This window comes from Lepisosteus platostomus, chromosome 14, assembly GCF_059453375.1.
Source record: "Lepisosteus platostomus isolate fLepPlt1 chromosome 14, fLepPlt1.hap1, whole genome shotgun sequence".
Classification (NCBI taxonomy): domain Eukaryota; kingdom Metazoa; phylum Chordata; class Actinopteri; order Semionotiformes; family Lepisosteidae; genus Lepisosteus; species Lepisosteus platostomus.
This window is the reverse complement of record NC_142624.1, coordinates 18,414,169-18,432,319: the sequence shown is the minus strand read 5'-3', so window position 1 is coordinate 18,432,319 and position 18,151 is coordinate 18,414,169. Positions and strand designations below refer to the sequence as shown.

At 40.2% G+C, this 18,151-nt stretch overlaps 1 protein-coding gene across 1 annotated transcript in view; it reads right to left on the bottom strand.

Annotated features, from left to right (window-relative positions):
* pcnt (pericentrin) overlaps positions 1-18,151 on the bottom strand; it is a 73,518-nt gene that overhangs the window by 44,170 nt on the left and 11,197 nt on the right. The window contains exons 5-19 of the mRNA XM_088607322.1: positions 17,745-17,894; positions 17,153-17,305; positions 14,409-16,664; positions 13,991-14,086; positions 13,601-13,765; positions 12,566-12,821; positions 12,080-12,159; positions 9,342-9,513; positions 8,812-8,945; positions 7,374-7,485; positions 6,789-7,035; positions 3,593-3,671; positions 2,993-3,209; positions 1,976-2,217; positions 459-925 (exon numbers count right to left, since the gene is read on the bottom strand). Of these exons, the coding sequence (XP_088463448.1) occupies positions 459-925; positions 1,976-2,217; positions 2,993-3,209; positions 3,593-3,671; positions 6,789-7,035; positions 7,374-7,485; positions 8,812-8,945; positions 9,342-9,513; positions 12,080-12,159; positions 12,566-12,821; positions 13,601-13,765; positions 13,991-14,086; positions 14,409-16,664; positions 17,153-17,305; positions 17,745-17,894 (4,826 nt within the window). The remainder of the gene's footprint in view (positions 1-458; positions 926-1,975; positions 2,218-2,992; positions 3,210-3,592; positions 3,672-6,788; positions 7,036-7,373; positions 7,486-8,811; positions 8,946-9,341; positions 9,514-12,079; positions 12,160-12,565; positions 12,822-13,600; positions 13,766-13,990; positions 14,087-14,408; positions 16,665-17,152; positions 17,306-17,744; positions 17,895-18,151) is intronic.

The window sequence follows — 18,151 nt, the reverse complement described above, 5'->3', positions numbered from 1 at the left end:
TTTACAGTGTCCCCGTCACTATACTGGGGCATTAGGACCCACACAGACCCCAGGGTTAGTGCTCCCTGCTGGTCCCACTAACACCTCTTCCAGCAGTAACCTTAGCTTTTCCCAGGAGGTCTCCCATCCAGATACTGACCAGGCTCACACCTGCTTAGCTTCAGTGGGTTGCCAGGTGTGAGCTGCAGGGTGATATGGCTATTGGCTAGTCTATAGTACATCAGATTGTTTGACTGCTGTACCAGACAGTTCTTATTTTGGTTAACTGTTAAATTTCATATTAAAGAATTTGTTCTCCAACAAAAATACTTTGAAACACAACAAAGGCATTTAGGGAAACCTGTTGGATCTGAAACAGAAATTTAAATCTACTTTGGTTTAGACCATAAAAACTTAGCAGGTCGAATACTACCGTACTATAAAAACACCGCACAGCAGTGGTTCTGCCATGATCTTACTTGCTCTGTGCCTCCTGCAACCTGGCTTCTGTCTGCTCCTGCAGGGCAGCATTCAGTTCTCCGAGCTCCTCTGCCATCATCGCTCTGGCAGTGCTGAGCTCACTGTCATACTGTGCTTGGATCTTGTGCCGGACAGCAAGGATATGGGGATTCTGCTCAGTCTCCAGGCTGTGATGGAGATGCTGCAGTTGCCTGTGCTCTTCCTCAAGCTGCTCTTCCAAGCGGTTCGCCTCTTCCTCTCTGGTCTGAAGCTCCTTCCTCAAGGCCTCTCTCTCTTCCTTCCACAGGCATTCCAACTCTTCTCCGAGAGCAACGAGACGCTCCTCCGCCTGAGCCTGCAGCTCCTCCCTCTGGCACTGCAGCTCTTCCTCCTTCTGCCCCAAGAACTGCCTCGTCGCCATCTCACCTTCCTCTCTCCTGGCCTCTTCCACCTTGCGCTGGAGCTCCTCCAGAGAATCCTGCTTAACCTTTTTAATTAAAAACCATTAACCACAGTAAACAATTTATATCCATGAACCCCAGCTCACTACCACAGAGCAGCATTTCTCAACTGGTGTGCTATAGCACAAAGAAGGGCCATCAGTGTGCCAAGCTGATGGTGTGCCACAGCATTTTGGAGAAAAGTTACACATGAGAAGAATAATAAATTATTAGTTTTGCAGAGTAATCTATGTCTCAAAGTGCACATCTGGTATAAAAACAAGACAGAATCCATGCTCTTAAACTCTAGAAGTAGGAATAGTGTAGTACAAGTGTTTTTTGACAAAAGCAGAACATCTGAAACCAAATTAGCAAGAGCTCCATGTTTTGTGGTTATCAGTTCCCAACAGAGTAAGGTGGCAATGACAATTAGCAGGAAATTTAAATAAAATATTATAGGTTGTTCTTAATAATGTGCTTGTGATGGCGATTTGTGTAAGGGGAGGGGACAGTGTGCTACAAATATGAGAAAAACTCTGAGAACTACCATCCCCACAAAGCATTGTTGCTCTGAAAGCTGTCCCCATTGACTAGTAGCTCCTACATAGGGCATACTTAATAGCATTAATCAGAAACATTATTCATTTTACACCTATAATGTAACATACAAATCCACACAGATAAGCAAATGAGGTTTTCATACCAGCATTTGAAAGTTGCAATAGGCCATGATACAATGTTTGCTTTGATCATTCAAGCCAGCTTCAAGATCATAAAAGAAATTGAAGTTAAACAATGATGCGTTTTTGGAATTTGCTCATGACTGAAAAGTGACTTGCATAAATACTTCATCACCTTCTTAATGATAGTTGATTGGCACAAGTGATGAAGCAACATTTTCAAGACTGGTGAAAATCAAGAACAAAAGAAATGCATTTTTGCAACATGTTGGAGGCTGGACTGAGCATGTATATTGGTCGGTGAACATCCAACAAAATGTTACAGATCTGAGAGAGTGTGTCATGAAACCTCGTTAAGATCAATGGGGAGGTCCAAGTGTGACAGCTGGGACACTCAATAATGCTCCATACAATTACCTGCTCTACAGCTTGTTTTTGAAGTTCCTTATATTTTTCACCAACACTCTTCAGGTTTTCAACATGTTCTTCCTTCAGAAGGGCAATCTGCCTTTCCAGTTGCTGAACTTGCTCCCTCTCCAAATTAAGGTGTGCAAGGCTGACAGAGTGTTCTTCATTAAGAGCACGAACCCGCTGTGCCACCTCTGCCTCTACCTGCCGAGCTACATCCTGGGCACTCTGAAGACGCAGCTTTGTTATTTCTGCAGGGAAAAGACCAACGGTCAATGGAAATGTACCTCTGTGCGTGCAAACCAATAATACTGAAACACCAGATTCAAGATAAACATTTAAAGAGTATAAAGTAAAGTTTATTATGTACCAACCCAATGTATCCTTTTTAAAATTTATGAAAACAGAAGATCTAAGGTCATGTTTGATGCCGATTGTATGATGTATTCAAGTCAGGTAATTCATCAAGCGATTAAACAGCTATTGTGTTCACCACTATGTTGAGTACACGCATACAAACAGCTACCACAGGTTTGTGGTGATGGACTGTGAAGTTATGCAATTGGTTCTTCAGACTCAGTTAATTTATTGGACAATGCAGACTGCAAAACAAATGTGCACCAACATGCATCCCTAAAGACAGGTCAACCTCTCATAAGATGGTACTCAGACTGTTCAATTAACTGTGTATTGACCAATCTTTAAGTTTTCAAAAAGTTAGCTCTCAACACAACCAGATAGTTTAGTTTTAGGAGTCGGTTATATTTTGATGGTGAAACAGGAAAGTTTTTGCAAACCAAATGCACTAATAAAAAAAAAAAATCAACAAACACAAAACACTGTTAAACAGAATCACAAAGAACAACAAATGTTTGTTAAACTTAAAAACAGCAAGGCATTAAAAGAAAGTTCTGTGATTTTTCTTTCAGATACATTTTAATAGCAGGAAGTCACCACAAAATTAGGTTAGGTTTCCGATTGAGAGACTTAAAACCAACCATAACAAATTAAAAGTCGATGACTAACCTTTGATGTGGTTGTCGGACAGTTTAGCCCGCAACTGCTCCAGATCCAGAATGTGTTTTGTTTTTAAATCTTCAATCTCCGAGAAATAACGGTCAGCAAGGTCAGTTTTCACTTGTAATAAGTCCTCCTTGTACTGAAGTAACAAGTAAGACTTCACATTTTCAAGCTCTTGCTTGTGTTTATCTTCCAGCTGCAGACGAAGGGAGTCCAGCTCCTCCTGTTCGAGGGAATAAACCACAACTGAGCCTGATAATGCATCATTTATTTATTTTGTGTAACTATTTTGTGCAGCTGGATGATTTAGCCCTAAAATGTACAGGTTTGTGAAACTTTGTATCCTCTTCTGCTGTACAGAAGTACAGAATTTCTAGGTTTGTCAAATTTAACATTAAAACCCTTCTACATTAAGGAATGGGAATAAAGCCATGGCAATAAAGTATCACTGCTCACTAACATTGTACATCCTTACAAAATACTACTGTGAGCTTTCCATATTGCAAGATAACATGTATTACCTATCATTTATTTTATGTTAATTCATGCATGAAAGCACTGACAACCGCAACAGGTCTTGATAAGGTTTTCAAATAAATTCCTTACTTTATGCTTTTCCAGTTTTTGAGTAATTTCCCCTAAGAGGTCACTTCTCTCTTCATCCACTATTCCTTCAGACAGGCAACTGCAGCAACATGAAACATTCAAAGTCAACCAAAAAGATTCAGTAGAGCAAGGAAAAAATGGTCAATCTTGACAGATTTCAAATTAGAATGGCTAAGACCTCTCATTTTATTAAACAGCATTTCAAATGTTTCTGTAACAAGGCAGACTATCAGAATTAATTTACAAGATATGGACTTGAATGTACAGTAGTTTAAAAAAAAACAGTTTTGCTGAAAATGGGGTGTGTAACAATGTAATCCCTGATCCTTAAGAGTCACGACCTGTAATGTTCAAATATAAAATATTTTTAAACTGCATAAAGACAGGGGATTGATTCCATAAAGGAGATTTAGATATCATTTGTAATCAAAATACATACAGTCCTGTGAATCTCAAGGATCCAAACTGGCCATTTACAATTTAACTAAACCAATTGTCTTCCTCAACAAAACTCACATGTGGCTGGTTAAGGTAGAGCCCTTCAGGAGAATAACCCTGCAATAGCCACTTATACACTTTCTTGTAAAATACCAATATACTGTACAAAAACCTTAGTTCCTATACAAAGAGGCATTTCCCCATACTATGAAAAGTGGCAGATTATACAGTATATATACACACAGATCACAACATTGAAAGATAACCTATATGGATTACTATATAGCCACAGAACCACATATTAACCTCTGCTCATTTATAGGTTGTTTTTAATTCAGGCCTACACAGAAGTTAAAGATGGTACAGAAGGTTGCATATACTGTATGTAACCTAAACCATTCTTCAGGAGAAGGGCAAGAACAGGCAATAGTGTTCTTGAAATCACAAGCAATCTACAAGCCGTTACTCAATATATCAGACATATAGCCAATATTGCACCAGGATGGGACCTAGCTATGCCAATATGTTCATCGGCTGGGTAGAAGAATGCTTCTAGGCTTCCTATACTGGCTTTGTCCCTGATCTCTACAAGTGAGACATAGATGACCGCGTCGGTGCTGCTGCATGCTCTAATGACCAGCTAGAGCACTTCCTGCATCAATTCACAATCCACTAGTCAGCAGCCATATCTACAACTCACAACTGGCAACCCACTGAAGCTAAGCAGGTGTGAGCCTGGTCAGTACCTGGCTAGGAGACCTCCTGAGAAAAACTAAGGTTGCTGCTGGAAGAGGTGTTAGTGGGGCGAGCAGGGGGCACTCACCCTGCAGTCCATGTGGGCCCTAATGCCCCAGTATAGCGACAGGGACACTATACTGTAAACAGGGGCCGTCCTTCGGATGAGACGTAAAACCGAGGTCCTGACTCTCTGTGGTCATTAAAAATCCAAGGGCGTTTCTCGAAAAGAGTAGGGGTGTAACTCCGGCATCCTGGCCAAATTTCCCTTTGGCCCTTACCAATCATAATCCCCCTCTATGAATTGGCTTCATTACTCTGCTCTCCTCCCCACTGATAGCTGATGTGTGGTGAGCGTTCTGGCTCACTATAGCTGCCGTCGCATCATCCAGGTGGATGCTGCACATTGGTCGTGGTGGAGGGGAGTCCCCATTACCTGTAAAGCACCTTGAGTGGAGTGTCCAGAAAAGCGCTATATAAGTGTAAGCAATTATTATTATTACTAATTCTCACCCATCCCTCAAATATACAGTTAACATATCTTCCACCACTCTTCCGTTTCTAGACGTATATTTATGTATTAACCATCCACAACTCTCTACCTCGGTCTATTACAAACCCATAGATTCACACAGCTATCTGCTATACAGCTCTTTTCATCCCTTTTTCACAGTTCCTCAGGCTACGTCGACTCTGCAGTGACGGTATAGTTGTCTAGAACCAAGCATTTAAAATGCATTCTCCCCCCCATCAACCGAGGATAACCCACCCAGGTTATCGAGAGAGCCCTCTCCTGGGCCAAAAACAGCCCTCGGATCAACTCGATCAGGAACTCCTGGTCTCACAACCACATTCCCTTGGTGCTTCCCCACCACCCTAACACCCTTTCTATCCCCAAGACCATCATTAACAACTACTCCATTTTACAGGACGATCCCTCCATCGGTCCCCTTTTTTCCCCCATGACCACCCAATCTATATAAACTACTTGTTCACAGCTCCCTTGACCACACTCAGCCATCCCCACCAGGCACCTTCCCCTGCAACAGAACTCCTTGCATCACCTGCAAATACATATCTAACAACACGCTCATTCAGGGCCCCTCAGGTCAATTCCAGATCACCCAGACGACATCCTGTATCTCCAGCAACCTCATTTACTGCATCTCTTGAAAAAAACGCCGGGCTATCTATGTTGGGGAAACAGGAAGGAGACTAGGAGACTGCTTCAGAGAACATGTTAGGGCTGGGAAGATAAAAGATTTCTCCAAGCCCAGTTTCTCATTTCACCTCAGATGGCCATGATTACACTGATCTCTCCGTCTCTGTTCTCAAAGAAGGGTTTCTCAACTCCCATAGCAGAAAGACGACAAAAACTAAACTCATCCTGGTTCACACCCTCCCCCTTCTCTCAATGATAGTTATTTTCGTGTAATCTCGTCTTTTCTCATGCAGGTTTTGGACTTCACACCTTTCTCCAACCCTCTCCACTTTGCACTTCCCATGTGGCCTCTCTGCCTCTCCCCTCTCCCTTCTCCACTTTTCCAGCTTTTGTTCTCCGGTGCTAATTAACCTTTGCTGTTACCCTGTCTTTCTCACACCTGAAGAAGGCTCCACGGCCAAAACGTTGTATTTCCTTTCTTTTCAGCATGGAATAAACCCGTTACCTATCCTAAATTGGGCTCTTTTGTTCACTACTGAAATGTTTATTAAGGAGACACTCAAGACATTTTTTTAACCTATTTGTTACCTGTTTTTGTTCCAATACTATGCCATGCCAGGAATAAGCAAACCAAGTGACCATGATCAGCATTCCCTGGCTAGTGAAATTTTATTTAGAGAGATGCTCTGAACTCTGCTGAAGAGTATGACAATAATACCCTAAAACATTGCCACATTCATCGCTGAAAAATGTTTTCTGAGTGTTTATAATACATAAACCTTCAAATGGCAACCTAAGACAAAAAAAAGCTGAAGTGCACATACAGCTTTCAGATACTGTTTAAGCAGAAACCCAACCTACCTGACATCCCCAGTCTCTAGGAAAGATTCCTCCTTGGCTCCTTTCTCCAACCTGAGCTGCAGTATTGCTATTTCTTCCCTGTAGCTCTCCTCTGCGTAGCGGAGTCTTTGCTCAAAGTATGTCCGCAGGTTCTCTAGCTCAAGCTCATTGTGTGCCTGGAGGTCCCGGCGCTGCTGGTTGAACTCCTGCTTGAGTCGCTCAAGATCTTCCACATGGGATGAACGTGCTAACAGCTGCTCTTTAAGCTCTGGGGGTGTACAAAACAATCAATACCTAATGAATTTAGCCTGTTTCACATTGGTTTTAACTTCCAATTCTGCATGCCTTCTATGCAATTCAGTTTTGGTTTAAACTTTCACCATAAGGTAATGTTTATGGTTAAAACAGCAAAGCTTCCAAAATAAGACATTAACACGGAACAAAAAAATCTATCAAATGTCATCACATTGTTGGGTAGGGGGGGGGTTGGGGGTGGTGATAGTGTCATTTTAAAACGTCTCTCTAGAAAAATATTGTTCAACTCAGGAAAGGGAAGAGGGAATATTTTCCCAAGTTGGAGACCATCACAAATTCAGAAGCACCTACCACCCAGTTCCTGCCGGCTGGTACGCATGCTCTCTAGCTGAGACCACAGGTTGGCCACTTCTTGCTCCGAGCGGGACTTCAGCTCATCATATTCTACCTTGAGCTTCTCCATCTGTTAATCCATGCCGAAGAAAGAAAAAGGTTTAATAGCAACTTATGCACTGGGAGAACAGCATCTGCAAAATCAAGCTACCTTATCCAAGAATTATTTAAATATTCATCTAAAAGAAAAAAAGGCAATCAAGCAAATTGTTTAAATCGGGGATGTCCAACTCATTGTAATGATGGGCCTGATTTGATTTGAATACTAGGCAAAACCATTACATAGTGTTTTGCACTTTTGCAAATCAACTTTGAAATGCAGTAAGCAGTCATTGTATCTTCACTAAATGTCAGTTTGGCAAACTACATAAATCTACCACTCGCTATAACACTTGATTTTGGAGTTTTAGCTAAAATGAAGCGTGAATGTTAATAGCATACCTCTTTTTCACCATTTTTGCTACAAAAAGCATTTCCCTTCAAAGGATTTTATTACCTTATTTTTAATATATCAGCAAAACATTCCTGGTGCTTCGGGCGTTACGTACACAAATAAGGAAAACAATTCCCTAGGCTATAAAACTAAGTTAAAGGAATGAAAGACTAGCAGTCAAAAACATTTGCATTGCCTTAAATTTAGTACACTAGTACCACATGACATAATATGTAAAAGTACAGTTAAATGCACTAAAAATCATAGTGTTCTTATTTTGGCAATTTAGCGTTCTTGATTTTCTTATCAAGTAATAGAAGTTGACTTTCATTATGCAAAATGTTCCATTCTCTGGGGGAAAGAAGATGGGTGTATGTTACAATAACTGCAGGTAAAACAGATGAAATGCAAGTATATGGGCTTTGGGATTAGCGATCACCTGTAAACTTCACCTGAGGGACCAACAACACTAGCATGAAAATTGAGGCAATCTACCTTTTGATGTCATGTTGTTAAATGGGGAAACCAAATTCGCAAAGGGCAAGGTTATAAAGGACACCGAACAACAAACAGAAAAGGCAGAACGATATTTTTTAAGCAATACAAAACTATTATAGCTACTGTTCTTTTCCAACATGTACCTGTCAAAATCAAGTATGCTAGCTTTCCATTCGCTTCTACAAAAATATTTAAATTCCACTTGTCATAGACATGATTTTTATTCAATGACACAATAAGGCTCTCACTACTAAGTTTTAAATGCTACTTTTGAAACCACAAATACTTGGTTCGTGAGACAGATCTGGCATAATGTTTGCCACCCCTGATTTAAATGAAATTCTATGAATAATTTTACAACTCATGTTAATCAGCTCTAGTCACACTAAAAAGACAGGTTACGAGAACAGGCTACTCCTGTTTCAATGGGACAGAACTATGAAGTTCTAAATAAGCTGCCCTTGCCTGCTGCTGCAGCTGTCCTTTCTCCGAGTTTCTGGTGGTCAGCTCCTGCAAATGGGATGCATGCTCCTCCTGCTGCCTCGTCTCCAGCTCCCGCAGAGCGGCACCGTGCTTCTTCTCCAAGTCCTCCAGCGCACCTGGACACAGCAACACTTTGGGTACAGTGCGATACTAACAGTATCGGAAACCCATGGAAAAACTGAAGAACATACTATATATACACACAAGCAAATGTCTGTGGTCCGTTTTCGAAAAAGGGAAAGTTCGCCCCCATCCAGAAAAAAAGGCTTTAAGATACATTTAATTTGTTGTTCCATGGACTGAAATGTACAAATGTGCTGTAACTTGAAAATAGTCTCTAGACCAGTATATCAGGCAAATCACTGTACTTTTCAACAGGTACACCAACAAGAGGTTAAAGAAGCAACTAGTCTTTTGACTTCAGATATTTTTAATGCATTATTGCCATCCTTCTGGGAGATCTATGAATTATGATAATGTGATAATTTTATGCATAAGGAAGAGGTACTCACGGGTAGTGCTGTCTCTTTCTGAACAAGTGCAGCTCAGCAGCTCCTCCAGCCTGTGGATCTCCTCGTGACTTCGGCTTTTCAGCTCTTCCAGCTGAGCCTGTTTCTCATTCAGTCTCTGCTGCAGCTCTCCAAGGCTCTTCTCTGACTCCTCCTTCCATTCCAGTTTCAGGGCCTACACATAGACCAGCAATGCAAGCACTGATTCCAGTGTTTCATTGGATATTTGGAAACTTTTTGAAAAAACTCGTTTCTACTCAGTAGAATCTAGTACTAGATTCTGGCTATTAATCAGATGTATGCTATAAAGTACAGTTTCATTAACTGACCTGTAAACACAAACGCCTTAAACCCTTTCCATTAAAAATGAGCACAAAGTGTCCAAAAACATTTACAAATCAAATTATAGAAAACAAGAAGCACGATCTTTGTAGGAAAAATCCAAATTACCAGCACGCACCAATCACTAGTGACAAAACCAATGTGTAAGTTTTAACCTTTGAGAGTTCATAACCAAATAAGTAATTTGAATGTAGAATCGATTACTTTAATTTCAGATATTGCCTTATCTGATTGTTAATAAATAATTCACTGAATTTTAATATTCCAATATTAACATTCATAAGTTGTTGCTTGGGAAAAACCAAGCACGCCAACTTTTGCTAGAGCTCATAACATTTTATACATAGGTAGTGGACGGAAAATTGAAATGACAATATAAAAATCACTTTATGGGGCAATGGGTCACCTTCACTTGTTTTAGAAAGCTTAGTCTACCAATGTCTAGAATTCTGCAAGACGGATGCGCTAATTAACTCAAGCCTGGAGGGTGGAAAACTTTCAGAAATCAATCCAAATATCCCATAAATGCACAGTTGGGCTCATATCTGCTGACTAAAAAGGCCATGACATATGGATGAAAGTGTCATGCTATTCAACCCATTGGGTGACACCACATGCTCTGTGGATGGGGGGGGGAGAATGAAGCATTTCTCCTAAAAAAAGAAATGCTTCAACATGGCATGAAAATGATCATTCAGTACTATTAAGTAACAATTAGCACTGATCTTGACTTCTAACGGAATGAGTGCCCCTTAATATTACAGAACCCTTCACTGTCAGAACCAGGGGTTGCACAGCTGTAGAGTTCTATAGGTTGGCACCACACATGCACTCGTCTGTTTTTTTCCAAGCAAAGGAGGGATCATTCACCTGAACACATTTCTTCAATGCTTGATAGGCATTACCTGTGCTTTTGCACCACTGGACTCACAAGCATGCATTTCCATTTGTGATGAGCAGTCTGTGCACTGCAACCCAATTACAATCTGCTGAGTTCTTAGCAGACCGTTGACTAAACTGGATTCACACCCCATGTTAAAATTTGCATTCAATTGATTTTTAGCTTCCTGCCCGTTTTGCCTTGCACTTCAAATTAAAGCATACTGTAGATAGCATGATCTCAGTGGACAGAAGTGCGTGCTCAGTTACCCTATGCTGATGTCCTTCCCTCAGACCTTCATGTATCTGTCGCTTATAAAATTATTGTAAAATGTAACTAAAACTGCTTTCCAGTCACTTCACATTAATTACATTTATTAATACATGCTATTCATAAGTGTCATTTACTAATAAAGACTTTTAATGCCTAATCTTCTTATTAGTAACAGTATTACAGCTAATGCATGTAGAGACTTTAGTATGTGATGAAGAATATTCAGATATCTGTGGGAGTAATGAGAACTGAAATTAAATACATATTTAAACTGAGTGTAAGTCTTAAATGTTTGTCACATCTGAGTGTCATTTGAATGGATTTGCTGTATTTTTTTTTTATGTGGTGGGACTAAACTTAAGGTTCCCAGGAAAAGCAGGTTGATTGAGAAAATGGGGGTGCAGAGAATACGTTATGAAGGCAAACATAAGGGTACACTGAAAAACACTCTTGGATGAAGTGCAACAAAAGTTATGCACTTTCACAGGCTACTTTATAGTATTGCAGACAAATGTAGCCTATACATAAGACCTAAAGGGCGATGTTCGCTTATGTTTCTGAAGGATCTCCTATGAATAATTTATCAATGGAAATAAAAGCCGCTTTATTACAAATGCAAATTCAAAACCAGAGCTGCTGAATTCATTTGTTTCATGACTGCTTGCAATTGAGTAGCACATTAACAGTTACATACCCTCATCTGGTATATCTAAGCATAAATGCAGTTCTAAACTTTAAATTAAAATCAGGGACATTGGTATATACAAAGATGAAAGACAAAGGAAAAATTAAATATTAACATTTGAATCTGTTCAGTAAATTCTGATTCACGGCCCCCTTCAGTTCTTGCCAATTAGAACAATGCTAACCCCTTAGCACAGGTTCAGCTGGTCTCCAACTTTGTCTCACACGTTTGTGGTTGCAATTGAGCTCAGAGCTGGAGATCTTCACATATTACTGGATTAAATAGTCCGCAACTTAGTACACAGCTGCATGCTAAATCTAAAAGTTCTTTCCCTAAAACTCCTGCCAAACGCACCGCAACAATCGCACCTCTTTCCAAGTCACTAAGGTCTCCTCTTGCAGTCACGCTAATCTAAATTATAGACAAACAGGTCTCATTTACCTTGGCGTTTCAATTTATGGCTACTATTAGCCTACTCTGTTATGATCCTGCCTGTGTGTATTATAGAGCCATAAGAACAAGGTCGGAAAACCTTTAATGTGAACAAAGCAATCCCAATACCTCTATTTTATTGGCGTGATTTTCCTCCATTTGGGTTTTCAGTTCCAATACGTCAGTCTCCCATGCATTCTTCATTTCATCTGGGGGAAAAGAGAATCAAGGAACAATTTGCCATTGAACATGTAGCTCCATGGAAACTTTTGTTTTGAAAATGTATCTGAATGTGGAATCAAATGGGGTTTTAAAATCATAGTATTTTCAGTAGACAATATGATTTAAATATTCACTGGCCCACTATTTATACACAAAGTTATAACAGAGGCTCAAGGGATGTGAAGAAAAAGCTCAACACTGAATAATTACTACAGACAACCCACTTGTGCTTTAAATAGGTGAGGTGAACATGGAATAAAGAATAAATGGCAATAAACCTTTCCTTTTAAGCTTAAAGTACTCAAAGAATTAATGAAAGAGGAAATAATTATCAAATATATTCCAGGAAATTAATACAACACCTTAAAACTGATGGTTTCCCATTCAACTCACCAATCTCCTGCTGATACTGCCGAGCGACACACTGGCTCTGCTCCCGGTGCTGCTCCCGGAGGCGCTCCAGCTCAAACTGCATGCGAGTCTGCAGCATGGCACTCTCCTGCGACCTCTTAGCATTAAGACTCTCCTGAAGCTCACTCAGGGCCGCCTCCTTGTCGCGCTGCAGGTTGTTCTGGGACAGCTCCAGCTGAGCTGTGTGCAAGTTGGTCAGACTCAGCCTCAACGCCTCTATCTCCAGGTGCTTCTCCATCTGGAAGGAAGGGGACTTAGTTGGGGGGAGTTCAACTGCTTTGCCATAATCACCAAAGAAAAACCCTGCTTCCAATATTCACTTCAATATCAATTTCATTTATCTATTCATCTTCAAAATTGGGGTTAGCCTACCATACCAGGGAGCCACAGCACAAGTCTTCTAGGTCCTGAATCATTATAAGCTGACTTAATGACCGATTTGAAATTTAGTAAGTTGTTTGGCTCAACCAAGTCTTGTAGCTTCCAGAAGAGGTCCTTTGAGGCTCCATTGTTTTTATTTTTATTAGAACATCTCTAAATCACTGCACTTGAACAAGTTGAGAGCTTTCCTGTACATAATTATTCCACATAATAAGAAATTATGATCAACTGTATAAACCTGTTGAACTAGGGTTCTCTAGGACCAGAGTTGAAGAACATTAGATCCTTACAAACTGAATTTAAAATTCCCTTCAAACTGAGAAATGATAGCTAACCATTTTTCCTAATTACCATTCCTGCGCCCTATATTAACCAGTACCATTTACACTACCCCCTGTATATGGTTTCCCAATCTGTGTAATCAATCATAGGACTTTTTATATACAAGTAAACCAGCAAAGAACCAGGAAGATAAAAATATAAAATGCAAATTATGAGCTAAATGTGAAATGTTTTTTCTATTACACCCTTACAAAAAGCATTCCTTAGCAACCATTTTTAGCAGGATGGAACTGTTTAAGGAAAATGGAATAAATGAATGCATACAAAGGGTTATGGGATGTGCACTGATCTCACCTGAACTTGGTGAAGCTCAGCCTGGTAAGCTGCTTCCATGCGCTCTTTCAGCTCATCAAACAGCTCCTGCTGTTCACTGTTCAGCTCTGCGCGCAGACACCTGAGTTCTTCCTTCTGTTTCGTGAGGAGCTCAGCAATCTCTCGTTCATGCTCACGCTCGTGGATCTGACCAAACCAGTATGGGCAATAAAACAATTTTGGTTAGCAGTCCTTGGTAAACTGTCTAGCACTTACTAAATACTAAGGTCCTGAATGGAAAACTCAACTAATTATTTAATATATTCTCAATTTAAAAGATCTAAATAATTCATAACATTATGCAAAACAAACTCTGGCCTCAGGCAGTAGAACTGAACACCACTAAGAGCAGAGAACAAGGCACACGCATACCTGTTTAACCAACCCAATCTGCTTCTTCTGCTCCTCCTCCAAACCTGATTTTAGCTCAGACAGTCTCTTCTCCATCTCTGCATTCAGCTCTTTGATCTAGAAATACAAGCAGAGCCAACACTTCTAAAGCACAAGTCAAATAACTCTTCTGGCGAAGTATTTTACCCCAGGTAGACACTCATTTCCTACAAACTGACTTCAGTATAAAGAACAATATCAAAAATAAATATTAATATATAACAGTAGAAGTACAAGTCTTCACAATCAATTTTCACAACCCATTTTAACCCACTTACACATTTCTGTGTTAGCCCCTTTGTGCTGTACTGAGATAGATTTGTGCCCAAAACATTCGAATATAAAACTCACAATAGAATGGGAGTACTCTTGCCAAATGTTTTGCAACTTCACCCCTTACCTCCATTTGGTGGCGTTCTTCAACCTTGCATTTTTCTTCTTCAAACAGGCTTTTGAGCTGAGCCTCAGCCTGTTTCACAGCCTTCTCCAGCTTTTCCGCTTCTTCTAGTGCAAGAGATTCCAATGCCTCTACATGCACCCTTTCCTGTTCCGCCATGGACTCTTTGAGCTTAGAAAGTTCCAGCTCCAAAACGCTTTCTTTTTGGAGGTACAAAATATTAGTTTGTTTTATCTGCATCTCAAGCTCCCGAATATCCTGGCATTTAATCTTTAATTGACTGCTGAAGTCCTCGCGTTCAGACTCCAGGACACTTCCTAAGTTCTTGACCTTGATCTCTAATTCAGCAAGTCTCTGCTCCAGATCATTCTTCTCTCTGTTGCTCTGACTGAGTGCTTCATCTGCATTCACAAGATTTTGCTCAATGCATGTCAACCTTGATTCCAAGTCGTTTTTTTCTTCAACAATCTTCCTCAGGTTCTGCTCCTTCTCTTCAAGCTCGGTCTTAAGTAGTTGAAGTTCTCTATGCAAGGAATCCTCCTTTAATGTCTTCTGCCCAAGAAGCTCAGAGGTCGTTTGGTGTTTAACTTTCTGGGTTTCAAGCTGAGCCTGCAGCTGGTCTCGCTGTGCTTGGAGGGCCAACAGCTGACGACCAAAGAGTGCCTGGACCTCACTTGTCACTGAGTCACCGGCCAACTTCTGTTCTTGAACATCCTTGACTAACCTCTCCTGTTCTCGCAGTTGGGTCAAGAGAAACTCCTTATCCTCTTTTAGTTCCTTAATTATATAATCCATACTAACAGTAAAAGAGGCTTCTTTAACCATGGGATTGGTTTCCTGAGTTTTTGCATGATGGTCCTGCGGATTTCCAAAAAGGTTCAATTTATCATTTAAGTTCTCTTGAGATTTCTTACAATTTATATCTTCATTAATTTTCTGCTGTTTTGCTACCTCCAACCGCATAACTTCAAGTTCTTCACTTGCCTTCTTCCACTTCTCCGAGATCTCTTTTACCTCAGCTTGGATTATTTCCAAATGCTTCTCTTTGGCATTAAGTTGTTCATTCAAATCTGCACACTGTTGCATTACAAGAGCTTTTTCCACATCTATGTCATTACCACTTCCATCCAGCTCCTGCAAGGCAGATGTATACTTCTGCCACTGCACTGAAGATAAAGACTCTCCACCTAATTCAGGCTCAAGATTGTTTTGAGGTAAAAGTCCAGTTAGATCCTCGGACAATTCAAGCTCATCTTGAACTGAAGCTACTGTATCCGAGTGAAACAAATGCTCACTGTCAAGCTCAAACCTGTGATTCTCAGAATCCTCATTGAGGCTTTGTTCAACACATTCATCTACCCATGAGCTATCTCTTGGCTTTGTGGAAGTCAAGTACTTCTCCATTAACTGGCCATCATCTTGAGAAAAGGAGCAATCAAAAACTTCTTGGGACTCGCTAGCAGTTTCTTTGTTTGCCTGATCTTTTCTAGCTTTGATTTTGTTCAGGTTCTTCCTTAGATCCTCAATGCTCTGTCTGTAAATATCCATGCTTTGGCCATGCTGAGTTTCTAGATGCTGCTGAAGTTGCTGGACTTCCAGCCTGTGCTCATCACGCAAAAGTCTTAGAGCACCATCACTAGACTCAGCCAGCTGAGCCAAAGCAGTCTCCTTCTCCCGCTCCAGCTTCTGTAGTTGTAAATTGCAATTCGAGATATCAGCTTCATATTTCTCCCTGAGCTGTCTTGTAGCCTCCTCTCCCTCTTGAAGTTTTACTTCCAGTTTCTGAACAGTTGCACCTAGTTTTAGGATCTCTTCATTCATCTTCTCCTTTTCTTCTTTGTACCGCAAGGCATCTTTTGCCTGCTCTCTTGCAAGTCTCAAATCTTCCTGAAAACGCACAAGCTGATCTTCCATGTCTTTCCTCTCTTTCTCCATCTGTTTGATCTGATCTTCCAAAAGGGAGGCACGCTTTTTTTCATCTTCGTTTACTTTATTCGCTTTCTCCAGCTCATTCTTCAGCCTCTGGAGCTGAGCGCGAATACTGTTCTCATTGTTCCAGACATCCTCAATAGACATCTGCTGCTCCTGACTTGCAGACAACACAAGCACCTCATTGCGGAGCTCCAGCACTTCCTTGTCCCTGAGCAAAAGCATATGTTGTAACTCAGATATAGTACTCTCTGTACAACTCAGTCTTTGCTGCAGCTGTGTAATTACATCATCCTTCTTCGTAAGCAGAGTCTGCTGATCTCCGGTATTCTATAAAGCACATAAAAAGAAAGGTTGAATTAAAGTATTAAGCATTTCCATGCAAAAACCATTGATGTATGGCTATTTTATAATATAGTACCTCCATACAACAAAGAAAATCCCTTCAGCATTATTTCGTCAAGCTATTGTGATGAATCTGGGGGGAATTTGAAGACTATAAAAAGGACATTTAGATTAAGTGTTTAAACTATAAAAATGTATACATGAGTGCATGGGTAGTTAAAGTAATAGATTTCTTGGTTGCGTGAAGTAATATTAGTACCATTTTGTAAATAGTAACTAATGAAAACCAATAAATCCCAAAACAAATATGTAAACCTACTTTACTACCACATAAAGCTTTAAACCAACACGGTTATGCTTCCAAAGGACATCACAGTTCCAATCTAATTTACTTAATATAACCAAGACAATCAGGTATTTAATGAAGTCTGTTTCCTTGCTTTCTCAAATCTTGTCATGTCAAAAAGACTAACCTGCTGCAACTCTTCAACTTTCTGCTCTAGTTTCAGAGCCTCTTTCTGTAATGAATCCAGTTGTGAGCTCTGATCCTTCAGATTGTGTATCTGCTGCTGCGACTGGACTATCTCTACACACCCAAGGCTCTTTGACCTCAAGAAATCACTTGCCTGCAATTTAAGAAATGTTTATAACATACCATCTTAATACATTATACATGATTACACAATCCCACTGCCTCAATGTAAGCAGCAGGTAAAGAGGGATTCTGTGCATTCTAGTGCTGGGATAAATGAGGTAGCTGGGTATTCGTCATTCTTTTCATATATCGATCTGTAAAATTTAAGTATTGAAACGATACATGCATCATATTTCAAACTCTTACGTCTTAAGCACTGCTATATACTTATGCATTGCCAATGGTGTGGTGGGCTTAGTCGGCCAACTCACTGGGGTGAAGCAAAAAGAAGAGTTTTAAAAAAAATTAGATGAGTGTGTAGGCAATAGTATTCAGATCAGCTTAAACACATGGTCAAGGACCTAAATGACATGCCTTTTCGGGGCATGTACAAATTATTGTAATGCTCCTGATAGATCCATCTTACTCACGTCTTGCAGCTGCAGCTGAAGCGCTTGGATTTGATCAGTGAGCTGTAAGGCTTCTAATTGAACCTCCTCCCTGTTCTGATAGGCCTGCTGCAGGTTGGTGCTGAGCTGGGAAATGACTTCATCGCGGTTGCGTACAGCCGTTTCGAGTTCCTTAGAGGTTGAAATAGAAAAGGTATTTGGAATTAAGATCTACCTGTTGATTGCAAAAGGTTATCATTTGTGATTTAAGATAAATGCACCAAATTAAATCATGTAGCTTGTATATGAAAGCTATATATAGATTGTCTGGGCAAAAACAAATGTCAGCATGTTTCACTTAATGATCTCTTGCTGGTTTATAGTTCTAACATTAAAAATACCTATAATTAACATTAAAAAAGAGGTTATGGTTTTACATAAAAAGGAAA